Below are 26,540 nucleotides of genomic sequence, written 5' to 3' on the forward strand. Positions count from 1 at the left end.
TCCCAACGACCAGCACCACCGCGGCGCTCTCCCCTGCAAACCTCCTCTCCCGCCCCCTCGTCAAAACGGAGGTAGCGCGTGCGAGTGCGCGCACTCGTGAGTGAATAAAACAATGCCGCACGCGGTTTCCTCCTCCCAGCTACGAGAGATGCCACCGGTGATGACCCGGTGAGGAGAGAGAAAGAAAGGGGAAGGGAGGGGGGGGTGCCCCGCCACAGGCAACTCCTTCTCCTCATCGTATAAAACCGCCCATGGACCTCGCATGACACCTTCAGTTTTCATTGTGGCCCGTCTGGGACTCATCTTCCTTCTTCACCCTCTTCTGGGTGGCGACGCCGACGGCCCTCGGGACTTCGAAGCGCGGGACGTTGTTTCTTAGCTTGTGAAACTCCGCGCCGGACTCCTGCCCGGGCGTCCACCGCACCGAAGTTACTACTGGTTCGTCGCCAGCGGTTCCAGGTGAGTCGTCGGCGCCGATTACGCACGGCCGCCCCGAGGACAGGGTCTCTCTGGAAGCCCCAGGAATACGCGAAGTCTCGCGACCCCAGAGAGACCGATAGAGGACCACGCAGCGGTTTGGATATGGATGCGACCCACCATTGCGCCCATCCATGACCCCGCGAAGTTCCGACGATTTCTTTCTTTTTTTTTTTTTTCCTTTTGGCACCGGCACGTGGATATGCGATGGCAGTCTGCGTCGGCTCTGGCGCAGTGTTTCGGTGCCGGCGAGTGGTGGATTTAGCGCTCAGTGGATATCGTGCCAAAGGTGTCCTCGCTCACCTCGGAGTGGCTTTGATTCCGGCAGACGCGTCGTACTCGTTTTGCACGGGTCGCTACTAAGACCGTAGCCTTCCAAGTTTTGTCTGGTGTACGCATCACTTCTTTTGACTGATAGGGATTGTCGTTGGCAGCTTTAGAAACTACGCCAAGCACCTATCCGACGTTGCGGCCTTGTACACGACCATATATTGTACGCAAAAGCACTGAACTCTGTACTGCTTAAAGTTATCAGCACGACGGGATTTTTTTAAACGTTTCGTTCACTCTCTCGTTGACAATTTTAGGAAAAGTAGATCGACCTGGCCTGAGGGCACCCATTAGAAAGCTAATTTTAAAGCTTGGAACTTCAACCTCAACTGTTAGTTCAGCAGAAGTGAAAACCTGGCTAGTGCATATATGCTGAACATTTTAGAGAAACACCACAAACTACCATGCAACACTCGTCCTCCTCTACCGTCGCACTATTTTTTTCGTATCAGAAGCGTTTGTAAGGCGATAATGGTGCGTTAGAATGCACCGGTTACTTCTCTGCTCTTCCTTGTGGAGAGAACAAAAAGCTTTAAAAAAAGACGGCAAATGCCATATTCAAAAAGTAATATACATACAGGAAGGACACTTCTAAAGTCCACAAATAATCGCTGATGGGAAACGTTTTTGAAATTTTCACGCTGTCGTATGGGCAGGGACATGAGTACGAGCATGTCATTGTGAATGCTGTTTACAGAGCTCTCCGAAGCGTAAACATATCCCTGCAAGTCGCATTTCTCGTCATTCAGTACGTATTGTCTACGTGCAACTCATTAGGAGTATACTCTGGTATAAGTCTGACCGATCTGCAACGGCCCAGCTACATCTGCCGACACCTGAACGTCTTCTCCAAAACCACTTCTATACTTCTTTCTCGCAACACATACGTCAACCGCTCGACGTTTCGAAATAGCTGTGCGGCGTACGCAAATTGTCGTACGCGTCAAGAGAAAGCTTTCGGCGTCGTTGCTGGAGAGCACTCCTCGGAAAATTCGCGCCACTTTCTCAGGAGCGAAGAAAAGAAAGAAGCGCGCGGGAACACGTCCGCATCCAACAGCCTGGGACAACTCTGTTCCTGGAACGCGGGCGCTCAGACCCCCCAAAAATTCCTCGCGGCATCCCCGAGCTGACAGCGCGAATCGCGGAAGAGCATCGCCGACCCTCCGGAGAAACCGCGCTGCCAGACACGCTTCCTCCCTTTCCAAAGGGACAAGCGGCGCGTATTATACGACGTGTATAACGCGCGACTCACATTTGCGGCAACAACAATGGCCTCCTGGCCGCTGACCCTAATTTAGCCCCCTCCTCCCACCAACCCACCCCGTGCCAAAAGCCTACCTCGAGCGACGCCGAGTCGTCGCTCACTGAGTGACCCCCCCCCCTCCCCCACCCCCTTCTTACTTTGCCTGAGGCCGCGAACCACTCAGTTCTATGCCGCAATTTGGCCCCTCCGCTGCTGCGGAAAAGAAAAAAAAGATAACCGCGCGCCGCTTCTTCCCAAATCGCCGCGACTGGTCGTCGAGGAAACGGGAGAGTCTTCGCACTTTCTCCATCGTCTTTCGCGGTTCGCCGACCGGTGGCGGTAGGAGAAAACCGAACCTAAAGACCGAACCGACGAGGGGGGCAATCATGCCAGGTGCGCGCTCGCGTGCGCGCTGCGTGTGTGTGTGTACTCTACATGTGCTGCAAACACACACGCAGTCCCGCGAGGGATCAAATCGTGCAGGAAGAAGGGGGTGGAAGTGGCGGAAGTGTTGTTGCGTTAGAATAAATAGAGAGTACATATGTGTATCGGGCCCTGAATCTTGTTCCGGTACCGTGCCTCCGACTGGGGAGTATGCTCCGCGTACACTCGGAACCGATGCGAACGAACGTGAGACGGCGGGGGAGGACGAAACGCGGCGGCAACACGAAATGCACACTGGCGTTCGGCCCTGTTTGATCGGGCATGGAAGTGAGACGAGGGACGCCGTGCGTGTTTGACCACTCGGGCATATTAACATGTGTACACCTGCGGATGGGTGGACTAAAATCAACAAAGTGTAGCCGGAGAGAGGTGCTTATGCCAACTCAATCATCGAGAGTTATCGTGTTTCCCAATGGAACTCGGTTACTCTACTTAGCAAGCGTACGCTCAGTTTGGGGGTTACGAGGAAGCTTGAAAACGGAGTAAACTTGAGACAACCACGCAGAGAGATTGCCAGCGCATGATCTTTTTTATATCTCGGTGAAATTGAACTGTGTGCGTTGTGATAGAACATAAAAAAAAAAAGAAAAAATACGTTTTTCTAAGGCTGTTAATTCGTAACGTCGCCGTGAAAGAAACGTCTTTAGCAAAGCATGCATCGCGGGCTTTCATCGATCGTTTAGGTGCATCGCACTTCTGGAGTTTCGCTGTATTGAAAGTGGGCTCCCCGAAGAACCAAACCTAAGGCGTATGCGATGGTGGTGCCGTCGACATCGCAAGTTAAAGCGTTTGTGGCCTGAATATTCAGCGAGAAGGCATTTCAAACGTGACTGAATATCCAAACGGTCACGTGAGAGTCGAGACCAAATATCCAACGAGATTAAATGTGCAACCGTGCCTGCATATTCAAGGAGAACAAATATCCAACCAGACCCCCCCCCCCTTTTTTTTTTTTTGTAAATACTAGAAACCCGTGATACACCCGTCTGACGCGTTTCGAGCACTATTGCACGTATGAAATCACGAAATTCCCCAGTGGCGCACATCAGGCTTTTCTACGGTGCCAACAAAACAGCGGATATGGATTTCGTACGGCAAAGACGCGCACTGTCGCACACCCGTCATTACGAGCAAATCAAAAGAAAAAAAGCTGGACGCCTTGAACGCGCTTCGCGTTGCGTATTATTCTCATTTCTCCTGGTGGAAAGAACGAACGAAGGATGACGGCTTCCGTGGAGAATGGTAGCAGATTGGGCTATAGTTGGTAAATGTTTACTGTGAAGAATGGTTGCACCAACTAAAGGAACACCGGACGACAGGACAGAAACAGACGAGCACTAATCTTCGTTTCTTTGTTTGATGCTGGAAAGGACCTGCGGGAACTAATCAACACTGACTACATCGTAGGAGCCTCAAGCTGACTTTTTGCATTCAGCCTCCTGTTGGGCCCCGGGCTCAATCCATTTTATTAGATGCCGGTGTTTTATAAGCACTGCCTGTTTCAGCTATTCACGCGCAAAAAGCTGCATGCCGATACGATTCAATGATATAGAACGTCAAGGAGCCTGAATATCCAATTGTGTCTGTATATCCAACGAGACGGAATGTCCAACGTGAGCGAATATCCAAGGTTGAATATATTCTGCCTCGTTGGATATACAGGCACGAAATACAAATTTGGAGGGGTGGTGGGAAGGGCCGCTATTTCTTGGGCCTGTCTAAAATTAGCTCACCTCCTCCCGGTTAACCTCCTTGTCACGACTTTTACTCCTTTCGAAAGTGGTGCACATTCCAGCAGTGAAAATAGAAATAATTCTACATCTCGGAGCCATTTTGCTTAGTATTCTTTACAGACACATTCAGAAGAAATAAGTTTTTTTTTGCTGTAATTTACGGGTTAACAGGGACGTACGCGGTCTGCCTTGAATACAGACACGAGTTTACGTTGTGCACTAAAACCGTGTCCAATCTCTGTTTTAAAATACCCCCCCCCCCCCGTTTTTTCTTCTTCTTTGTTTGGGGGGTAAAAAGTTAATATGCAGGGAGCGCTTTTCATTCGCGAACAGGTTTTAATTCGGACGCTGACTTTAGGACCACCTCCTGTATACAAAATGTAATTTTAATAATTTTTATGCACAGGTAGTAAACTGATTCTGAAGGTATACACTGCAAGCATAAACAAGTCTGAATAGGGATTTTTATGGTTTAATACCTTATAAATCTTATCACAAAAGAGCGATTAAAACACCACGTTCTAGGAATTACTGTCGAGTTTTCTGCCTCGACAACTCAATTAACCTATACACTGCACGGATAAATTGCCAGAAAGATAAAGAAAGAGAAGTGGTTCATTTGCCTGATGAGTCATTATTTTGTCAATCGTGTCAACGCAGTGCGAAGAAAAAAATGAAAGAGCGTAGTTATACTAGTCCTCGCACTTAGGCTTGCCTGTACACTTGTACATCGGTTTCTCTCTGCAAAAGCACGCCAGCGATCGGGTGACTGTTCGCATTTTTCCTGGTCGCTTAATCTTAGTGAGGACAGACAAAGGCGTGATTATATTAATCGAAAAGCAGGTTGTTCCAACTGTCACGTTTACATTAGCCTTGCTCTACGTTGGTTCTTGGCGCTACAATGAATTGTCTCTTTACATGCGGTATAAATAAAAGCAAAAGCATAACGTCCAATCACTCAATCTAAAACCACGCAGAATAAAACCAAGCAGTTTTATATATTACGTCAGCTTTTTCTTTTTCTTCGAACGATAGCGTTGGCCCACATGACAGTCGTTTGCTTTTGCTATGACATTGTGAATGAGCCGGTGCCATCGAATGTATTGCAGCACCGTTGTGTACAAGTTCCTTGGGGACTTCTTGAAACACTGCCGAGCTCGCGAGCTCACGAAGTTCCCGAAATTCTCGTATTCGTGTTACGATATTTTTCCCTGCGTGTGCTTTCCCAGGCTATCCTTTACGAGGCGGGCACTCCAAGAAAAGAAAAGCAGGGGAACGTCAGTGGTGTACGAAACGTTGCGATGTCTTTTTTTCTTTCTTTCTATATTATTATTTCTCACCTCCCAGAGGGAAGCGGGGCTCGTTCTCGCGTGTTGTACAAACAGCTTTTATAGAAGCCCACCGTAGTCCGCGTACATATAGAGACCGAACGTGACGAGCAGATTGCACACGCCGAAAACAAGCAAAGGTAACAAAATGGATCCATTGTACGCCGCCCGCCGATTTCCTTATGCGTACACCTATTGTCGTATCGTTCTGCGGGGAACAAGGGGGCTCGTTTCAAAAAAAGAGCCAAGGCGAGTCGAATTGATGCAAGCCGACAAAGCCGTATCAAACGGCCGCCATCGCACAGTGCACAAAGCTGCTGCTTCTGTTCCTTCTTCTTGTTACTTGTTATGTTTTATCAGCGCTGAAGCATCCGGCACGTACTAGAATAGCACGCGTTTAATCTACGTCTATGTCGATCACGTGACCACTGACCCGTGAAAAAGGCGCTTCTGACGCGATAAGATCAGTACACACTCCGGCGCTGCCGGCAGAGCGTGGCAGGGCGCTAACAGGTTTGGAACGTCTCGGCGTGGCGAGGTTAATACACGGGCGCTCACGCTTTTCGGGTGGCTGCATAATTATTGCCTTCCTGCGTGCTACGAAGGCTGGAACGCCGCTGTATCCAACCGGGATGCGGAATCCGTATAAATGTTTAATAGGAAGTGGAGAACTAGTCTCGCTTGTTGGCGTGGCTTATAACAACCGGTGCTATAGCTGCTCTCTGAGTGAATGTGCAGCGTAGTCTCCAGTTGGGTGCCTTTGCCGATCAATAGTACATATTTAATATTAAAGCGCTTAGCTTTCTTTGGGAACTAACCGTGAATTTCTCGCGACTGTCGCGACTGTCAAACCTAACCGTGCCCACATGGCAGGAGTGGGCATAAGAGTACTTAAAACAACAAAAATTTGACATCAGAGGTTTAGCGGCTGAGTTGCACGTGTTACGCGCGAGCGTAGCCATCTGTCCACAAAATTTGGCGTCTATGGCAGAGGACGAATGAGCAATCTTGTCCAGCAAGACAGGGTGTTCGCATGAGCACAGCTGGGCCGAGTGCAGGCTGTGACCGTGCGATCACGACGAGTAGTCGTGATCGTACGGTCGCATCAGAAACTTCATCGCATGTCCGAGCGAAGTTTCTGTGCATCTGTATATAGAAATCAAAACAGCCAGGCCCGAAGTGAGTTGCGTCGTTGACACTAATGTGCTAATAAGTTATAACGCAATCGTAATCAACTGTGTATCCTTTTTTTTTGTGTGTGTGTGTCGTCTGCTAGCGCTATTCGCACGAAGATGCTGACGCCTACTGTTATTGTTCTCGTCAAGGCGTTGCCGTGTATAACGTAGTACGTTCGTCTAGTAGACTCGCGAGCGCATTTACATCTGCTCGTGCTGTCGCTTCTGACGACTCAGTGATCATTACTATTTACGTGCGTGAAAGGTGCCTTCCCCTTGCTTTGGCGCCGGGGCCGGAGAAAAACAATGCAGAACAGAACTGGTCTCCTATTTTCATCTCAATAGCGTATGCATATAAGGCATACCAGCGGGCTCCGCCCCGCTGTCAACACGTCCGGTCTGACACACGCTGCGAGGCTTCCGTGCATGGCTCGCGGCTGGGGTAAGCCGCATTGGCAAGCGGGCGTTGCACAGCGCGCGTCACACTTTTCTAGAGCAGGGGGACGACGTGCCGTCATCGACCGCAGGGTGCTGGATCGGTGCAGATTGCTTCAGGGCGCGCGCTGGCGGATGGCCGGGGTGCGGCTCGTAGCTTCTCCCTAGTTGTCCGGTGCATAGCGGCGCAGTTGGCGTACTTACCTCTCTCATCGATGAGTCCACTCTATACCGGGGTGTGCGCTGACGTCATCGCGAGCGCCATAATGTTGTGGAAATAGTGCGTCGAAAAACTGCAGGTCACATTCATTGTATTACAGTGTAGCCTCAGTGTCCGAAAGGGGGTTAGATAGGGGGCGAGTCCAATAGCTACTATACATATGTACGCCCAAAAAAAATCAAACAAGGCAAATAGAAGTGCATTAGGGGTTAACAGGAGGTGCATCATGCGGAATCGCGCCACAAGCAGTAGGCGATAGTACAGATTGGGACAAAAACTTAAATAAATTGTAGGCCTTTACGTACGTGCCAAAACCGAGATATGAGTATGGTATCAATCGTCCCTTACAGCGATGGTTGATACCATGGAATACCAACTAGCCTGTACTCAAACCTTGCTTCAGTATATGATTGTGAGCGAGGGGGGGGGGGTCATAAGGTCCTAATCATATCTCGTATCACATCTCATATCATATCACGTGTGGGGTTCTTTAAAATGCACCCAATGCACGGTACACGAATGGATTTCTTTTTTTTTTCATTATTTCAACCCATTGCCACACGTTTCGGTAACGAACCCGCGACCTCGGCAGTTCAACGCCATAGCCACTAAGCTACCATGCAGGTTGGAACAACTGTAATGATGGCGACGGCAGAGGGGCGGCCATTACGCTCCCAGCTGGTTTACGGTAGAATGGAATGAAAAAAAGCAAATTCACACGATATGGTGGACCACACACACCTTGTGTAAATGATCGGTGCTCAGCGACTATAGTACGAGGATTGCGAGACCAATTCATGTCTGAAGAACGAGTCAGTGGAAGCTAGGAATTCGAATACGGAGGCGAGCTATTTTTCCTGCGTACCTGTAAGTATGAAAGGCGGAAAGTAGGTAGTTGATCTAACATTGTAAAGCGAGCTGCTCGGTTTTGGACGGATTAGATGGCGCCGGTCAAGTTACGTTTATGCTTCAATTCATGTCACAATGTAGCACAGCTACAATGGAGGAAAGCTACTGGAGAAAGACGCGAAAGTTTAACCACGATGTGTCTGCATGCCCTGCCACCGGAGACAGCCACCGAAGTTCGCGAACGCCTCTTTGCGCCTAGGTCCCAGCACGAACCCGCACAACGAGACCTCCGACACACTTCCACATGAGAGCAACGTACAGCCTCCGACATTTTTAATAATATCGCGCGAGCGTAAACGCTGACATTCCATGCGGTCGAAGCTCGCGCGACATGTTATTGAACTCGGGGAGCTTTATAGTACGTCGACGCCAGAAGCTGAACTCTGTTGAGGAGCTCGGCGACCGCGAATCATGCAGATTGCTGCGTCGCCTCCACTAACTTACAGTATATCACTGCCAATTCGTACAAGCGAAGCGCAACAGGACTTCGAATCAGCATTCGCTGAGGGTGGCGTTCAAGGGTCACAGTATCTCCTGCTCCGCCAGGTGTGCCACCGAAGCGGCTTGTCCACTTTCCACTGTCTTTAGTCGCCAAATGAATGACAGCGGCAGACAGTTACCAACCAGCTCAGTTTTTTTTTTCATCTTGCCGAAGACAGCGTGTCTCACAAGCCGAAACGATAAAAAGAAGACCCCGGAACCACAACGCGTCGTACTAGCCATATTTTTTTTTCCTTTTTACGGAGACCACGAATCGAGTCATGGCGACATCCTTCCTCAAAAGCACTGGGCGACCGAGCGTGACACCGCGAGTGACTTCGTGGTGGCGCCTGCCTGGCCTGGCTAAAAGCATTTCCGCGCCTTTAATAGGAGCGCGGAAACGAGAGCAACTCGAAAAGGATAAAGACAACTACAAGAACAAAGACGAGCGGTGACTGGCGGCTCAGGTTCTACAGCCGCGTGCGGAAGGCAATTTTTTAATGCCGGTGCAGCGCGCATTGTTGTGTCTCTACCATCTTCGCGTTAACGAGAGGCTCGAGGGGGCCTTTCGGCTATTCGTGCCGACGAATTAAAAGGGAGCGAGGAAACAAGAACGTCGAGCAGGAAGAAAGCGAGAAGAATAATAATAAAAGAGAGAAAGGAAAGACAAGTGTAATAGGCGGTCAGAAACGTGTCGTGAAGAAGGCACTACCGGTACGGAAGACATCTTCAACGTCGCTGTGTAGTCGGCATTGTTACTCGCCAACGCGCGAGATTAAACGAAAACGTGCCTAGTGGCGAGGCTGAGTTTAGGCGGGTGGCGAGGCACTCTCGCCCGCTTGCACGGCGCGTCTCGCCGTTCGCAGTTACATTGCACGTGAGGCAAATTAATGCGCGAAAGTCGGCAGTGTCTGTCTGGAGATCTACTTTCGCTTTCTTTGTGCGCACGCATCTCTTTAGTTCGTGAAAAAAAAAGTTAAAGAAAAAGAAAATGAAGGCGTCTCGGACTTCACGCACAGCCGCTCTTTGCAGCGAATTCCTTTCGCTGTCACGCGCCGGACTTTTTGTTATTTCGCCGCCGTTCGCCTCATTTTTCTTATATTTGTTTATTCTCTTTTTTTTTTCGGGGAGCTCGATTCACGTCGGAGAGTGGCCGACGTGCGCGTGGTGAAAGAAAGCGTGAGAAACAAGAGTAAATGGATTCACAGCTGGGTACAAGCTGTCGTCACTCTTAGGTTCTGCCGGGAAGTGCATACGTTTATTATTATTATTTTTTTTTGCCGGTGACCCACAAGGCTTGTGGCGAGCCTTGTGATTTCACTATCACTTCATTTCGCTTTCACGCATTCTGCCGCCGCGTTGCACTACTCGTGTGTAGACGACGGGGTACGGAGGCTGGAGTTGCCTCCCGAGAAAAAAAAAAATAAAAGGGAAAATAAAGATGTTGGAGCGAGCCGTCTTTACGCCACAGACGAGTTTTGTTTGTCATCGTTGTGCGCCGACATCGTTTAGGCAAGGCGCCGTTTAGTCGTTGTATTCCAGCCGCCATAGTCGTTGGATCCCCCCCCCCGCCCCCCCGCGTCTCTTCTTCAACGAGATGCGCGTACGCGACAATGAAACGAAAAAAAAAAAGATGTAACGACCGAAGAGTTTCTTAATCTTTATATCTTTAAAGAGAGTCGAAAGGCAGTGTCATGAGTGACACAAAGGGAACGCGAATGGCGCCCTTGTGATTCTCTTCATCACGACCTTTTTTTTTGCTTTTTCTCACCTACAAAAGCGGCCTTTTTCGACTCGATAACGACGCTCCTTTGTTGTCGGTATTCACGGTTTGGTTGCGTAAGCCAGGCGTCTCATTCGCGGCGGCGCAGAATTCAAAGCGCGCGCGATGGGGCCGTGATTTATCGTTGTCCGAGAGCCTGCACAGCGTGTTGAAACAAGTTTCTCAGTGAAGAAAAAAAAAAATGACAGGACTGTGAGAGCTTGTAGTTAATCACCTCGCCGCGATGTTGTTGTTGTCCCTGGTGATGGTGGAGTGACCCTGTGCGGGTACAGAGACGTGTTACAACGTGTCCATCAAATCAGTGTCACGCCGACGAGAGCGGTGTGTAGTTGCCAGACCTCCCTTCGCGCTATCCTCGGCCCCTCGAGGAACGATTGTCGGCGCAGACGCGGCTGCAAATGCTTCTTTTCGAGTGCGGTCGTGCGAACTAAAAGGCAACGACGGCTATTAACTGTGTGGTATAGTATAACTATACTCGCGCCATATATAACTGCAATGTTTAGAGTGCGTGTATATACACCGCGATGGGAGTACGTTTATTGTGCCTGTACCATATTAGAGTGAATGAATGCGCATAAGTCACGCGTGTTACTATAGCAACATGAGGGCGCGTGGCGGACTTATACGTCTGCGCCGTGTTCCGTAGGCCCTTTCGGCGTGCACTACAAACAAGGGACGTCTATTCATGTCGGACGCCTCCATGTTTATTATTATTATTATTATTATTATTATTATTATTATTATTATTATTATTATTATTATTATTATTATTTACACTTTTTTGCATGTTCATGTGTCGGGGGGGGGGGAGTGTACCGTGTGCGTGTTGTTTCCTAAAGAGACACTAAAGCAAACAAAAAAGTTGAGTTGTGTTAGTTGATTATACCCTTCTACAATGCAAAAACAGCCATTCTCACCGTGAGTGTGTACAGGGCCCCGAGAAGCCAGAAGAGGCACAAAAACCGAAAGATGGGTGGCGACGCCGCCTTGAAGTTTCCGCACTATGCTCGCCGTGACGTCATGAATTCTGACGCCGTCTGCTCGCGCCTAATGAATGTTTATTAGTAAATATATGGACTGTATTATATTGTTTAAAAAACCAAAGACTGAACTTAACAACTTTCAAAAACGTTTACTAATTAAGGTACGATGGCCCAGGCATGCAAAATATATTTTGAAATTTGCGAAGTACACTGACGTGCTGGCTGGTGCGGGGTTCCGGCGCGACATAAGAAACTTCGACCCTCGTTTTCTCTTCTAATAGCCAACATTTATTTTTATTGATGTGAAAAATAAAAGAAAGATGTAAATATTCAACTTGTTAGCACAAAAATAAGTGAAATAGAACTTTAGCAGAAAGCTTTATCTGTCTGAACAGATTATTTTTCTTTAGCGTCCCTTTAGTTGCACCTTGGGATAGCCTTTTCTAATGTAGCTTAGTCTTCGGTGACGTTCACTGTGAACGACGCGAATCGTTGCTTCGCCACACAGGTGCGAATGATTTCCGAGCAGCGGGGAGGTATCGGAAAGGCATCCGCGGCCGCTGACGAATTCTACGTTCTCCCAGTGCCCCGCAGTCGAGGTACCCCATCTCGGGCATTTCGGTTATTCGATCCTTTCAGTGCGATCCGATGATCGACGGACGAACGATAGCTCGCCGACATTTCCACGATCGCCGTCGCTTCAACTTCGTCGCCATATATGTCGTTTGCACACTGGTGACGTATTTCCGGACCAACACTTTAGGCGATACTGTCGCGTGACGTATAGTGCTCGAACAGCGAATAAGCGCGCACTGAAAGTGATCATCGTCGAAAGCGACAGTCCGAGAATGCGTCCCCTGCACTCGCCAGCGTATACACACACTGGGCAGTGCGATCGCTGCACGCGGTCGCTGCGTGAAACTCCGTCGAGGTTTGGCGATGTTGCATGTGCGAGTGTTGAAAATTTTCGGCCTATATAGTACTGCGATCGCAGGAGTTCGTAAGAAACGGACAGAGGTATCGCTCAGACACGATTTGTGCATCCAAATTATAGAAATATCTAACGTCGTGATCACCCTCGGATTCGGTATGTTCGGCCGACGCGGTGTATCCGTGTTGGACTGTGTCTTGCATGTTCAGGTCTTTCCTGCTCGACATCTTAACGTTTTGTGCAGGCGTTTAAAAAAAACTCTGCAGCGAGCGTTTTTGTTCGCGAGTCGTCGTTGCATGTGCGTCGGGGAAACTGTAAAGTTTCTCACCCTAACAAAGCAGCGAAAGCAAGTTTCCGGATGCTTTCGAGACCGATGCTGAGAGCTACGGAGAGAATTCCAAACGTGTTTTTTTCTTTCTCGAACGCACGGAATACGTTGGCCTCTTCTTTGCGTTTCAGGTTAATTGCCGTGTTCTAGCGGCCCCTCGCTACTTTCAAAGCAAAGCACGTCGTTTGAGCCCACAGCTTATAACAAAGACGACCAGCGAACAATCCTTGCCCATACGCATGAGAACAAAGCAAGCTTTTTCTTTCTTTTCAAAGGTTTGTACTTGTTCTTGTTTACCTGACAATGCAACCTATACTTCTGCGTATACTTTTGCGTACAGCGCCTTAGAAGATGCGGAGAAGGTAATTTCTTTATTTGTCTATGATGTCATCCCAATCAGTCGGAAAAAACGCATTTGTATATGCACAGCACTACAGGCTACTGCGGCTTCACCTCATTCCGCTACACGTTTTCATCTCTTAATCCGTCGCTATTGCTCGGAATACACGGCACAGCTAAGAACTTGGTCCTGGGTTCGACTCATTGCCATGTCTGCCGCGTTCAAACTACATGTGGCGCAGTGTCAAAAAGTTCTTGAGCAGAGATGCTGGCGCGACTTCAAGGACTCTCCAAGTCATGTAAATACCTCCCATTGATTCGCATACGCTGTCCTTTCACCGATCACGGAGACGTAGCTTCGCGATGTGAGAGAAAAAAAGCATTACCGATAATTTCACCTTAATTTGTTTATCTTCTAACTTTTGCATCCTCCCCGCCCCTTTCGTAAACTTGGGGAACTCGAAACCGCGGTGAATCTTCTTGAATATATAAACGACTTAATCTGTACAATTGAAAAAGTTGAGTCGTTCTCTGCGGACTGAATGCCGAGAGCTCTAATAAACAAACGTGCGTTCCACGGCAAAATTTGACCTCGAGCAAGAAAAAAAAAAGAACGAAAAGAAAGAAAGAAAGAGAAACTTTAGATGCAAATGTTGAGAGAAATAACCGAAAGACTAGTCTGCAACAATAAATCATTTTTACGTCGTTGCTATAGTGTGGTCCTTGTTCCTATAATAATCCCTCTCGCAAGAATACGGACGCAGTTAAATGATGTCATATTTATCGGCGTCATCGAAAGCGGGTACACTACGAGATATAGCACTTCAATTTTACTTTAAGGTTATTATGTGCTTTTTGATCACTCGATTCTTTCCTTTAACTGCGCCTGTCCCTATAGCAAACATTTCTAAAATGGTGTCGCAAGCAGGCTGCGCCTAAGGTGGCTTCTAAAAGCTTTCCCTGATTTTCTTTTTCATTGGGGACTGCTTTCTGACTACTTCAACAATAATTTGATAAGAGGCCCTGTTCCTTTTGCTACATTTATTTCCTTCAATGACAGAGCACAACACACGCGTAAACATATAAAAACAGCCACACACAGAACATGCACGCCTCAGCGACTATCTGTGGCGTATTCATCACTGACTAGACGAGCTTTTGTAAAACTATGGAACCGACGACAGCAATTGCGGCAGCGCGTCGATCTAATCTCCTTGCACCTAAGATTGCGAATGAGCAGTCAACAACCTCAATAACAAAACAGAGGCTAAAAAAAAATCAAGCACCGTATTTCGTGACTTCCGTAGAGGTCAAGCTCCAATAGTCTCCAAGGCACTCGCAAATGTTTCCAACACTAAGTTCACGCACAGCTACCCGAGAAAAAGCTTCTTAACGCGGACATTGTACATATATATATATATATATATATATATATATATAGGTTTTATCTAAACTATCTTTAGCAAACCTTCCTAATGTTAAATTAAATTATGGGGTTTTACGTGCCAAAACCACTTTCTGATTATGAGGCACGCCGTAGTGGAGGACTCCGGAAATTTCGACCACGTGGGGTTCTTTAACGTGTATCTAAATCTAAGTACACGGGTGTTTTCGCATTTCGCCCCCATCAAAATACGGCCGCCGTGGCCGGGATTCGGTCCACCGCCCTCGTGCTCAGCAGCCTAACACCATAGCCACTGAGCAACCACGGCGGGTCTTCCTAATGTTCTTTTTGCTTCTTTATTTATTTTTTCCTTCAACTTATTTCAACAACATAATCAATAAATGCTGCCTCATAATAACCCATGGGGCCGGAACTTGGGGGTTTATAGAAGAAGGCTTGAATGGAAACTAATGACGTGAACAAGTGATGACACACTAAATGATAGGCACATCGCTAACAGAAAGAGGGCGGCATAGATGAGTGATCGATACGGTGCCTTCATTTATATAATATTCCGGATTTACTTTATTTCTTCGCTGCTATGACGTCGTTGTCATCTCGTCATGATATTTTAGGGGATACGATTTACGGTCGGGACACATAGAGAAGGGCAAGTACCTATAGAGTCATGGAGTTTCCTACAAGAATTACTAGGAGGAAGTGTGGCGCTTTGGTGGTTAGTATATACATGAATTTGTCTGATCTTTGTGCTTGTGGCTTCAGACGTTCAAGAGGCGGTATTTATTACGTTTTATTTTTCTAAATTTCCGAGTGATCGCAGTATTCCAACATCGGCAAGGCAATCAGTCTCGGCTCACACGCATGTAATAATTCGAAATTCTTTCCTTTATAACGCAATATTTCGTTTAAAATGATCCACTTTAAAGGTCACGAGGCAGTGAAGCCAGGAGGGCGAAGTTCGGGCAAATACATGTGCTATACACTCATCATTCCCACGCTGCCTGAACTGCCATATTTGCATCTCCAGCAGATACTAGCGACAGACTTCCCTCTAATAAATTTTATAAGAAACTCTAACGCGCTCTATTATATTGGCTGCGCTACAAAACAAGCCTCCGAGATGTCTTACAAACGTGCATGGTTGATCTCGGAGGCCATTTCCACAACAGCTCTCACTGTAATAACGCGTCTCGTCTCGGGCATCGTCGAGAGCAGACGACGCTGCGGAGACGACGCGCAGCCGCAGTCCCAAAAGTGCCGGAATCGGGTCAAGATTATCATAGGCAGCCGCCATTGTGATGCACATGAGCAGCTACCGCGGGGAAGGTCTCGGCGGCGTCGCCTTTGTTTCCCAATCGCCCCCCAACACACAACAAGAGCACGCGCGTAGCGGACGGGCCGGGCGACAAAAGGACGGCGCAAAACGGCGCGACGCGTCGCCGCGGCTGGACCGGGTTTCCGGCAGTGTCCACTTCCGCCACCTAGTCGGCCAGGGGTCAGGCACAATACTGGTGGTCGCCGCCGCACACGAAGAGCACGCACGCCCGCACTCGCGCGTACTCTAGCACTACTTGCTCGCAGTGTGCTGCTCGCCCCCCTCTCCGCAGTGGGGGATGGACGCGGGTCATTAGAGATGCTGCCCTCATCACGGCAAAGCGTTTTCGCGCTTTCAAGCCGGGTGGCGTCGCCGTTGCGTAACCTGTCTAGTTGTCATGCAACGAGCCAGCTGCCGAGGCAGCCTTAACCTCCGTGCCAGACGGCGTTCTGTACGCACGGCGTACACGTCCTCGCCGTTGCCTCCAGCCCCATTTTCCCCTCGCGCTAAATCGTTAGATAACGTGAGACCTAGTGGGAAAGTGTTCCGAGAGAAGTGGGGTGACGAGTAGGACGATGAGCAGCGTGAATACCCCTTTTTGTCCCTCGCAATTTTCTTTTTTCTACGTGGAAACAGATGAGACGTCTTTGTTTGTCGCAGTTTGTTTTGCTGGTGAAGGCGCACGCGAGCGAGGTATATGCTTGTTTGCGTGGTTGTTTACCTCCTGGTTGTGGGTCGAGGGAACACTTGTTCGTTGCCCGGAGACCTGTTTGCACGCACGTGCGCGTTAATGACTGGAGCACCTCTCGGCGTGGCTTGTTACGCAACCGACGAGCACGCGATCTTCTTTTTGTTCACGCGAATCGGTGCTCCTTTTTGTCGCGCTTGAGATGCTGTGCGTGCATTGGATACACAAAAGCCGGTGATGGAGCTTAACACGTTACACTTTTTACGCGAATGTGAGCTCATTCTACTCAATGCCACATTCGCACAAAGCTTCAACTGTTGCAGCTCGAGGTTTCTTGTTGTCGAACGTGAGAGCAATTTTTTTTTCTTTTTTTGAAGCTAATGGTGTTTCTCAGTCTACGCTCGCTCACTCACTCTCCCTCCCTCAATCTGGCTGTGTCGCTTATTTCCTGTCTTACACGTTCATTTAAATTACTTGAATGCACGAATTACGAGTACAACTGTTAAGAGGCTCAGTAAAACCAACGTTTTTGTAGAACGTGTCTTCAGTGCCGTCCGAGTTTCTTTAGTTCCCTCGGGTGGCACTCAAGTCCCTTTGTAGGACAGGCACCAGATGGCGTCGTGAGAGTAGATATTACAAATTGTACGCGTATGATAAACCTACTAATTCAGTTGTGGTATCCTTTCAAAATTAGGTGCAAGAAACCAGTGAAAAGTAAAAGTGCGGGAACTAGCAGCTTTCATCGTTTAAAATGCGTTTCCACAGGAGCTTTGCCAGGTCAAAGTTTTCGGTCACACGCCACTGCTCGGAGGTCAGTTGAACTCTGGTACCACGAACTAAAATCTCAAAGTATACATTGCTCCTCTTTCGCGCCGCGATGTGTGCAGATTCCGATGATACTGACAAATAACCTTTTGTGAATCAAGTTGCTCGTTATCTCGCTTCAGCATGAAGCTTTCTTTTTTTTTAACACAGCAGCTTTCACGCGTGATCACACCGTCCACTCTAACACGTGATATCGTTCTGCGCCTTTACTTTCAGTGTGCACGCGCTCAACATGAGACTCTGGTTGAGCGTGATCCTCTTCGGTAAGTTCTTGTTCACGTTCCTCTTTCCTTGCGCCGTTCACTTTAAACTCAGTATTCGGGCTTGTTCCTTGCTGACGTCCACGTCATCATACTAAGCTTCTTTCACTTTCACTTCTTTCTTCGCAGCTTCGCTGGCGGTCCACCTCTCCGCTCGGCCACCAAGAAGGGTAAGAATTGTTTCTACTGCGCAGCTGCGAAAGAGTGGACGCCTGTGCGCTCATGATATTCGCGACGTTTACAGAGCTTGAAGGGAAGCAGAACGCTTGAGGAACAAAAAAGTAATAACAGTACAGGAAGGACGCTTTATGTACGTCTCCTCTACGCTTAATCTCTCCAATAAGAGGATTAGCGTTTTAGAAAGACATTACTGGTAAAATACCTCGCTGGATTGTGATGCATGGCGGCTCAGGCAGCTCTTACAGCTTAAATATTTAGGACGGAGAAACTCAGAACCCAACATCAAAGTCTAGCTTGTCGTTCTAGCTCTCTATTTAATCGCAATGAATGTCTCGTGACTGTATAAAACACCGCAAACTGCGTGACTTGAGAATACTGAAAGCTGGCTTTGCCGCGGACATACGAGCGCTGTGGAAAAGGGCTCACAAAAGCGGGCTGGGAACAAATACAGGGGCACAACATAAAACGTGCGTTTGCTAAAGGCGCTGTATAACTATGGGCCGTCTTCCTGCCTCATATCGTGCGTAGTGGTAAAGTTGCGCTAGCTCGAGGGACAAAAAAGTGCGCCCACGCCGCCTTTCAAAAAGCGGTCACTTGGCGTGAACATCCGCCGGTGGGTCAGCGGGCCACAGCGTGTGAAAAGCTTTGTGTGGAGCGAAAGTGCTAAAAATCTGTCGGCTTCTGTTAAATGCTGTTTCGGCGAGTCAACTGGGTCAGTGGAACGCTGCATGCCAGTAGGAAGTGTCCCACACAAGCTAAACTCACTTTGATATTCAATAACACATTGAGGATCCAGTAAAACATAGAAAATTAGCTGTCAACAATGCTGGCCGTTGGCTATTCATACGAGCCTTCGACGTGCTAGCAGAAGACCTGAGTCCTGTCGGCATCAAGGTGTCAAGATAGTAGCGTTTACGAGTGGTAGTAGTCTGCTGTGCCTCAAAATAATAATAATAATAATAATAAAGTTGTGGTGACACGGGCGTTTCTACAATCGCCCTGGTTTAATCGTAAGACGTTAATTCTCAGTAACCATCTGAGATGAAGCTACAGCTGTGGCTTGTTCGCGCTCATTTAAGTTCACCGAAATTACTTCTCTCGTCATGATTTGGGCAGCGGAAAGGAACTGCACTAAACGGGATCTTGTAGTCCTCACCACAATCATCACTTACACAACTCGGAGCTGCATGGACAAGTCATCACGTAACATAGCGTATTGATCGGGAATACATACATGCACACACAGCAGCTAGACAAATGAGAACAAGCTCAACTGCTAACCAAGGGTTGGTTGATAGTTACGCTAGTTGTGGGTTGTCTATCTTCTGCGTGTACGTGTGTGGTTTTACTACGGACATGCCATCGAGTAGTATATTCAAGAAAGCTTTGCGTCCCACTTTTTCTGCTTCTTTTTTTTTTACCTAGTTGTACAATACATAAGTAGGGTACGAAACCTCAGTTTCTCGAGGATGCTATAAATAACTAATTACGTCAACTTATATGCGACGGGTTCAAAGCGCATGCCAAATGCAGCGTGGCATCGGACGCGAAAACTTTTCACGCCACTGAGCCGGAGGTGGTGGTCACGTGATATCGCAATTAACTCAATGCACGCACCAGTCAGCCTGGTGCAGCGAAGGGAGGTCGTGCAATGAACTCGCCGCTGAACGCTGCCGAGTTCGAGGGGACCCTGTCTCGTTGTTATACCATCGTGCGATTAATGGTCTCGGCCTTCGGCAGCGTGGTCATAGTGCGTGTGTGTGTGTTTGTGTGTGCGTGCGCGTCCCCGGCGTGTCGTACCACCAATGGACCGCCACATACGATTTCGATGGCGTCAGTAGCCTCCCGCTTCACCCTCTGAGACACACATCGCTGGGCACGCGTTAAAAGGTAGCGTAATTAATTATTTGTTGCGATCTCGAGGAATTTAGGCTCCATATTGTAGCTGCTGGGTCGAAATATCCAATAAAGGCATGTAAGAAAGACAAGAGATTTTGACACTAATCCTTTCAACAATTACGTCGCAAGAGGTTGCAGCACCAAGAACCCGGATTTCTCTCGGGGTCTCGCAGATAACCCGACAGTCGCGCAACCGTGGCGGCGGAAGCAGCTACGCGCGGCCTGACGCTGGCGGTGCCGGTGGCGGCGGCGGCGATGTCGACTACGGTGGTCCAGCACCCGGGGTGAGCTGGGACGATAACGTGGGACCCGACGTAGACCTACCCGCACCAGGAGCTGGTCCAGCGCCGGGCTATGGCCCTGGTCCGGGACCTGCACCGGGACCTGCTCCGGCACCACCGCCGAGGCCTAGTATGTATATGGCGCGTTTATTTAGCGATGTGTGCCGTCAACGCTCTCGGAACTTAAATTCCGGGCTGTTAACAGGCCCCCCTAACATGAAACTCGCATGTAATCGCATTCTACGGTCTATCCTCATAATCACTCCTCATACTTTGTCTCCTCCTCGCCTAACCTCTAAGCAGAATAACAGGCTAGATGGCCTCAGGTCGACCTCTCTGCTTTTCCTCAAATAAATGATCTTTCTCTCTCTCCTTTATCGATGTGCAGCTGTGCTGCTGCTGTTCGAACAAGGCGCAGCGTTAAAGGAAAGACGCAAGCACGTACACGTTGGATGAAGCGTCCGCCAGTGTGTGCGCGTATCTTGCCCTAAGTTGTTGATTGTATAACGCTTTAGTGCAAGCAGACAGATACAAAGCGGGATACGTAGACACCACGATGCGCCAAACGATTCATTTTCGGGAAATTCACACATTTATGAACCGTGAGTAACCGCGTGAATTTCCCGAGAATAAATCGCTGAAGTTAGCTCATCGTGGCGTCTACGTCTCCTCTTTTGTCCTTGTCGGCTTGCGCTAAGATGTTATCCAAGTTTGCATATCAACATGTCCAACACACAGCAACGGTAAAAGTTGATGTTGTTTATTTCTAATAGGAAGGGCGCTTAGGCCTATAGGATATAGCATTGTGCCTTGCTGTAGCAAGCGCTACTCCAACTCACTGATCACGAATCAACTAGCCTCTACAGAACCTGTCGCTGATACGTTTCTTTTTATGCCACTCCAACTCGCTCCGTAATAAAATGCTCACGAGCTCTTTCTGTGTCTGTGACAACTACAAGATACTACAGGCCTCTTTAGCTGTACGCTCACGTTGGAGTGACAAGATGAGTGCGCTCAGCCGCGCTTGGTGGACTAGACAACCACTGGCCAAGGTAGACAGGCGCAAGAATGATTTCAGAAGCGTTTTTTGTGCCGTTAAAGGTGATTTTGACTGCGCAGTCGGTTGTGACTGGTTGCTGCACACTTGTCAGCGAATCTGAGTACTTTCATTATCTCTTACTACTCGTTTCCTTTCTCATCTTACGACTCTCCGTTTTCTTTTCGCACAATAGGGCAGTCACCGACAACCTGCGCTCGTTTACCTTCATGTATTTCCTCTTGCATGATTTACTGTAGCTATCTGACATATAAGCTGCAGCATCAATTATCGCAGCCAGTGCACCTCTTGCAGTATACTTTTCTTTGCTCCTCTTTCTTATGTTTTAAAGACAAAATTGGCATCAGCACTGAAGTCGTAGGCAGCAAAGCAAAAAGAAGACATCGCGCACTCATTTTCAGTTGAAGGGTGCACGATAAGTAATTGACCTTACTGCGCTCTTTTACATTAACAAACAAGATGGTTTTGAACGCATACCATACGTTTTAAACCTACCGGGCGCCGAGAAAAAGAAACCGCGACCTATGTCGATGCTATACGTTTCTGGAGGCAAAGTGTTCCTAAGGGCTTGAGCACAGTAAGTTTGAGAATTTCGCAATCTTCTCAAGGTCATCTTCAAGTGGGACTCTCAAGGCGTCGTAATGCAAGGCTGACTCACTCGATATTGCTGCAGCATTTTCGCGCTAACTTCAAATAAGTAAAGCTGTAGATAAACCGGCCCTGCGCCGAGGTCTTCACGAGTCAACGTGCATGCCTCGTTAAAGGTGGACCTTGGCACTCACCTCTTGTTCTCTTGTCTTCCTGGCACGGCCCCTTGGCTTCTCCAAACGCTCTTTCCTTCTGCGTTCGTTTTAAGTTCATTCAAATATCCGACACTTCGCTTTTGTCGTTTTCTTCGAAAGCGGAAAGCTCTCGCCACGTGTTTCGGCATGTGACACTTACATGCCAAGGCACGTTGCCTGCCATCTCGCTGGCTATCTCCTTTGGCCGACTCCCGTTCCCACGCATCCTGCTTGCGCACGACTGGCTTTGTGAACGCAGGCTGCTAATATTGGCGACACTCGAAGCCGTCCCTTCCTCAATGACGGTATCCGTCTTCAGGGATGGTGAAGTTACCCCTGTGATGCCCAAACAGAGTTACACATCAAGAAAAATCTGAATAAATCGTTCACCTTCGTTTATAGTCATGTAGAGAAAATTTAATTGTAAAGAAAAAACGGTTAAATGTTGTACGAGTTAAAACTGAAATAACATAATAATTAATAACATTTTAATTGCGTCCTCAATTGCCGACAGCTGAAAGTTCGTACTAGTGTATCAAGAACGCCACTATAACATCAGCATAGCCACTGTCTATGCGTCAAGTTTCCCATTCTTAAATCGGAATTTTGAGGCATCAAACTCGACGTAGCATACAGTATGGTATGACACGTCGGGTATTACAGCGTTAAAGTGACATTAAAAGTGAGCCCGTCCGAAGATCTCGACGCTGTGGCCGTAACGCGCAGGACCGGCACCAGGCCCTGCTCCAGGACCGGCTCCTGGACCCGGGCCCGCGCCGGGACCGGCACGCCCAGCTCCTGGCGGTGGAGGCGGCTACGGCGATGGCGGTTACGGTGGTGGTGGAGCAGGCGGAGCAGGCGGCGGCGGCGGCGGAGGAGGAGGAGGAGGAGGAGGAGGAGGAGGAGGAGGCGGTCACGACGATGGCCAGTACCACGGCCACGATGACCACGGCCAGTGGCGCCTGGAGGACGCCATTCCCGGCACGCCGGAGACTGACTACCCTACTTTCACCACCATCCCGCAGACCAGTTTCGACTGCAGCGCGCAGGAGTTTCCGGCCGGGTACTACGCTGACGTCGAAGCACGATGCCAGGTAAGCACTTAGTTTGCTTTAATTTAGCTTATAGTTACTTGTTAGAAGGCGCGAGGCTATCTGACTCCCACGTGTTTATTGAACCGTTGTTCGAAAAGAGCAGAGAACATAGCAGCCAGTGCGCTGCTAGTGCTAGTGTCGAGATGCCCGGATCTTCCGTTGCGTCGACCGTAGCGAGCATGCGGAGGCGCAATATCTTCGCAGTCGACCTGGCGGTGATTGCTCGCCATAGTTTAGCGTAATTAGTTAGCTTAATCAGTTTTCACTATCACGGCATGGCAAACTGTTCTATGGGTGAGCTTGATGAAGGAGGCGTTTAATGATGTTCTTGTTCACTTACTCTAGGTCTTGGTCTATGACACTTGGAGGTTAAGGGACGATTTGTAGGCAGATGAGTCCATATTCTGAGGTCATCATGTCGTGAATAGTACTTCATTCTTGCTCAGAAAGTACGATAAGAGTGGAATTCGCAAGCATATCGCGAAAGATTTGTGCTGTCCGCGACATTATGTTGGGCCACGGTGCTATTCCTGCTTCACTGACGTCGCCCACTACTCTCACCGCGCCTGCCCAGGTGTTCCACATCTGCCAGTCGGACGGTCGCAGCGACGCCTTCCTCTGCCCCGTGGGAACCATCTTCAACCAGCGGTACTTCGTCTGCGACTGGTGGCAGAATGTGAACTGCGACGAGGCGCCCAACTATTACAATCTCAACGGCGACCTCTACAAGCCAGGGCCCTCGTGGAGTCCTGGCGGTGGTGCTCCCGACGGACACGGATACGTTCCACCGGCACCTGCTCCAGCTCCACCACCAAGACCAGGTCCTGCACCAGGTCCAGCCCCGGCCCCGTACCCCGGCCCGGCTCCAGCTCCTGCTCCAGCCCCGTACCCCGCCCCGGCTCCAGCTCCAGCCCCAGCTCCAGCTCCGTATCCCAGCCCAGCTCCAGCTCCAGCGCCAGCACCATATCCCGGTCCGGCTCCAGGTCCTGCTCCGAGTCCAGGGCCAGCACCCGATTACGGAAGGCCCGAGACGCCTCAGCCCGGACCTCCGTCGGATTACGACCAGGATGACTACGATCAGCCAGCGAGAGGCTACGGAGGAGGAGGTCGAAGGCCACGCGCAAACCTCGCGCAACCCAGCGACTGGAACGCCGTGTACTACTACGACCAACCCGAACAGGCAGAACAAGGCCGTTCAGAGGAGAGCGAACAGCGCAGCGTGGAAGGAGAGTATCAGGCGTAGGCATGATGGAATTCCGGGTTGTGTATAGATCATATTCAGTTTAGGTGTGAGGGTGCGCTGCCTGCTTGAAGGGGCTGGGCCGCAGCTTCCTCACCTCCCCAGATGTCGAATGGTGAACCGGAGGAGAGCGAGACAGGAAAGAAGGGTGCGAAATGCAACAACGAAAATTGGTCTGAGTGTAGTCAGCCTGACATTGTAAGAAAAACTAGAGATAAGGTTTGGGGGCATTGCAGTTAGTGCACGCTGTCTTCTGATTGTATTTTTTTAAGGTAGCGTCCCTAAAACAGCGTTAGTGAGAAGCTGAACATATCTGCACTGCCCTTCAGTCGAAGTTTGTGAATTGACCTCCCCACTTTGGGCCGCACAGTCGGGACGCTCGCGTATTGCCGATCATGACGGCTGCACGTGGAGAGAGGTAACGAAAATGGTGCGCATAATGCGTGCACAATGTCGTGGACGTGGAACGGCTTAACTAATGGTGCTCCCGAGGAGTGGCCCTTTCTGTAGCTGGACAGGCGGCCCTTCCTAGCCATTTGCAGCTGTGCATACGGCACCCTTACGAGGTTCTCCCTCTTGGCGTACGACCTCGATGATCCGTTGGAGCCACGCCTCTCATTTCTAGGCATGCTGGTAGCAAAGCGATTGATCGTTGACCGGCCGGCCCTTATCGTGGAACTGCACTTTGTTTGCACAATGGGCCTTCCGTTTGACACCAACCGTGGTACACTCACTGTCGGTGGTTGAAAACTTTGGGGTCAACAGTTCCGGCCTCAACAATGGGAACTTTCTGAGTGGGGAGAAATTTGATGTAACAAACGCAGGCGTTGACAATGCGCCCGGTAGGTCAGGGCCTTTCTTGCGATGCCTTACACGTGACGACTCGGTAAACTTCAAAATTATGCCAGTCCTTTCACACTTCCGTTGACGTTCCTTACTGTTTCGTCTACCAGTTCGTTTCAATGGTCGACAGGTTCAACTCGTTCGCCAACGCCTTTTTCTATGCTAATTAGCCTTCCTGGCTGCGGTAACCGACCTAAGTAAATTAAAGAGATTTAACAGGATGCGCGCACAGGACTAGAAAACAAAAGTCCAATGAAAAAAAAAATATTGTGTACGTCTTATTCAGCAAAGAGAATGGCTTGTCTTTTCTTGTTACAGCTTTCATTGAGATATTTAAGGTGCAGTGCATGTTTGTTATGTTCTGGTCGTCCACAGGCCGAGGATATTCGCAGACGTGCGAGCCCATAAATTTACATATCTCAGTGTTAGATACACGAAGCACAGTTACGCAGTCGTTGTGTCAGACGTGCAATACGGGCAGCCATAACTGAGTCTTTCGAAGCATTCCCACACAGCAGAACACTCGCATGGGTCACCCTCTGGAGCGGAAGTGACGTGTTGAAGGTCTGTGAGAGAAGGTGGCCACATTTCACGTCGTCTGCGCATCTCCACGCGACGCGCCAGCACTGATTAGCCACATGTATACCGGTGTTCAGACTTGCGGGTCAGCTGAACCTGTACTTGTGCAATTTCCGTGCGCGCGGTTACATTTTGCTGTGCCGTGTTTTGAATGCTCCGTTCAGGCCTGCTGGCGGTATTTCTTTCTTTCTCTCTCTCTCTGTCTCTCTAGCGCCCGCGACAACGCATGCCATGGCGCTGGCCGGACTCTTAACAAACGGCCGGTTATCTGCTTACCAGATTTTCAGAGTTTATGTGACGTTAAGAGACCTCCTTCCTTGTTTCCCGTTTTTCTTTTTGTTAGTTAACTTTTACTAACCGTATTTAATTGCTGCATACACTCGTGTGCAATGGTTGTTTCCGCGAGCCCCCCCCCCCCCTTCTCCCCTCCCCTTTCCCCCTCCGTCCGTCCGTCGCTCGCTGCCACCAGTAACAAAGCGGTTGCCAACTGAAGAATGGCAGGTTGATTTGATGGCGCATTAACTCATCGCGATATCTTGACAATCTATGACTGAGGTTCCCGTGCTTTGTACAGATCAGTTTTAGCGTGATAGACATTGTTGAGTTTTGTTTTGTTTATAAGAGCGTTTCTTCCTCGTGTTCTGTCGTCGGCGCTTTTCGGCTGCAGCGTATATGTGTGTTTGTGCGCCTGTATGATAACATTGTGTAACAAGTCACCTCGCTGCCTTCTTGAATACTGTGTAGGTCCTTTGATGTTGCAGTTCTTCTTGTCAGGTCCTAGTATACGCGCGTCTATCGAGATCTCCGCTGTTTCTTTGTTTTGTTGCTTTTGCGAGAACTTCTGGCGACGAGTGACAGATGCAACGGCGTCGGAACGGTTGTGCTGGCAGACTTTTCTTATCCCCTGTTCATAGACTGAATAAAGAATTTTCCCGTGTTCGTGTGTGACGAAAC

The 26,540-nt window shown here is 49.1% G+C and overlaps 1 protein-coding gene across 1 annotated transcript; it reads left to right on the top strand.

Annotated features, from left to right (window-relative positions):
* The first annotated feature begins 294 nt into the window (after window positions 1–294).
* On the top strand, window positions 295–26,527 carry LOC142586345 (uncharacterized). Its single transcript, XM_075697594.1, has 6 exons — window positions 295–459; window positions 17,588–17,634; window positions 17,761–17,801; window positions 19,884–20,121; window positions 22,557–22,924; window positions 23,499–26,527. Exons 2-6 carry the CDS (start codon window positions 17,604–17,606, stop codon window positions 24,165–24,167), a joined length of 1,347 nt encoding a protein of 448 aa, XP_075553709.1. The 5' UTR covers window positions 295–459; window positions 17,588–17,603; the 3' UTR covers window positions 24,168–26,527.
* The last annotated feature ends 13 nt before the right edge of the window (window positions 26,528–26,540 follow it).

This window comes from Dermacentor variabilis, chromosome 6, assembly GCF_050947875.1.
Source record: "Dermacentor variabilis isolate Ectoservices chromosome 6, ASM5094787v1, whole genome shotgun sequence".
In the NCBI taxonomy this organism is placed as follows: domain Eukaryota; kingdom Metazoa; phylum Arthropoda; class Arachnida; order Ixodida; family Ixodidae; genus Dermacentor; species Dermacentor variabilis.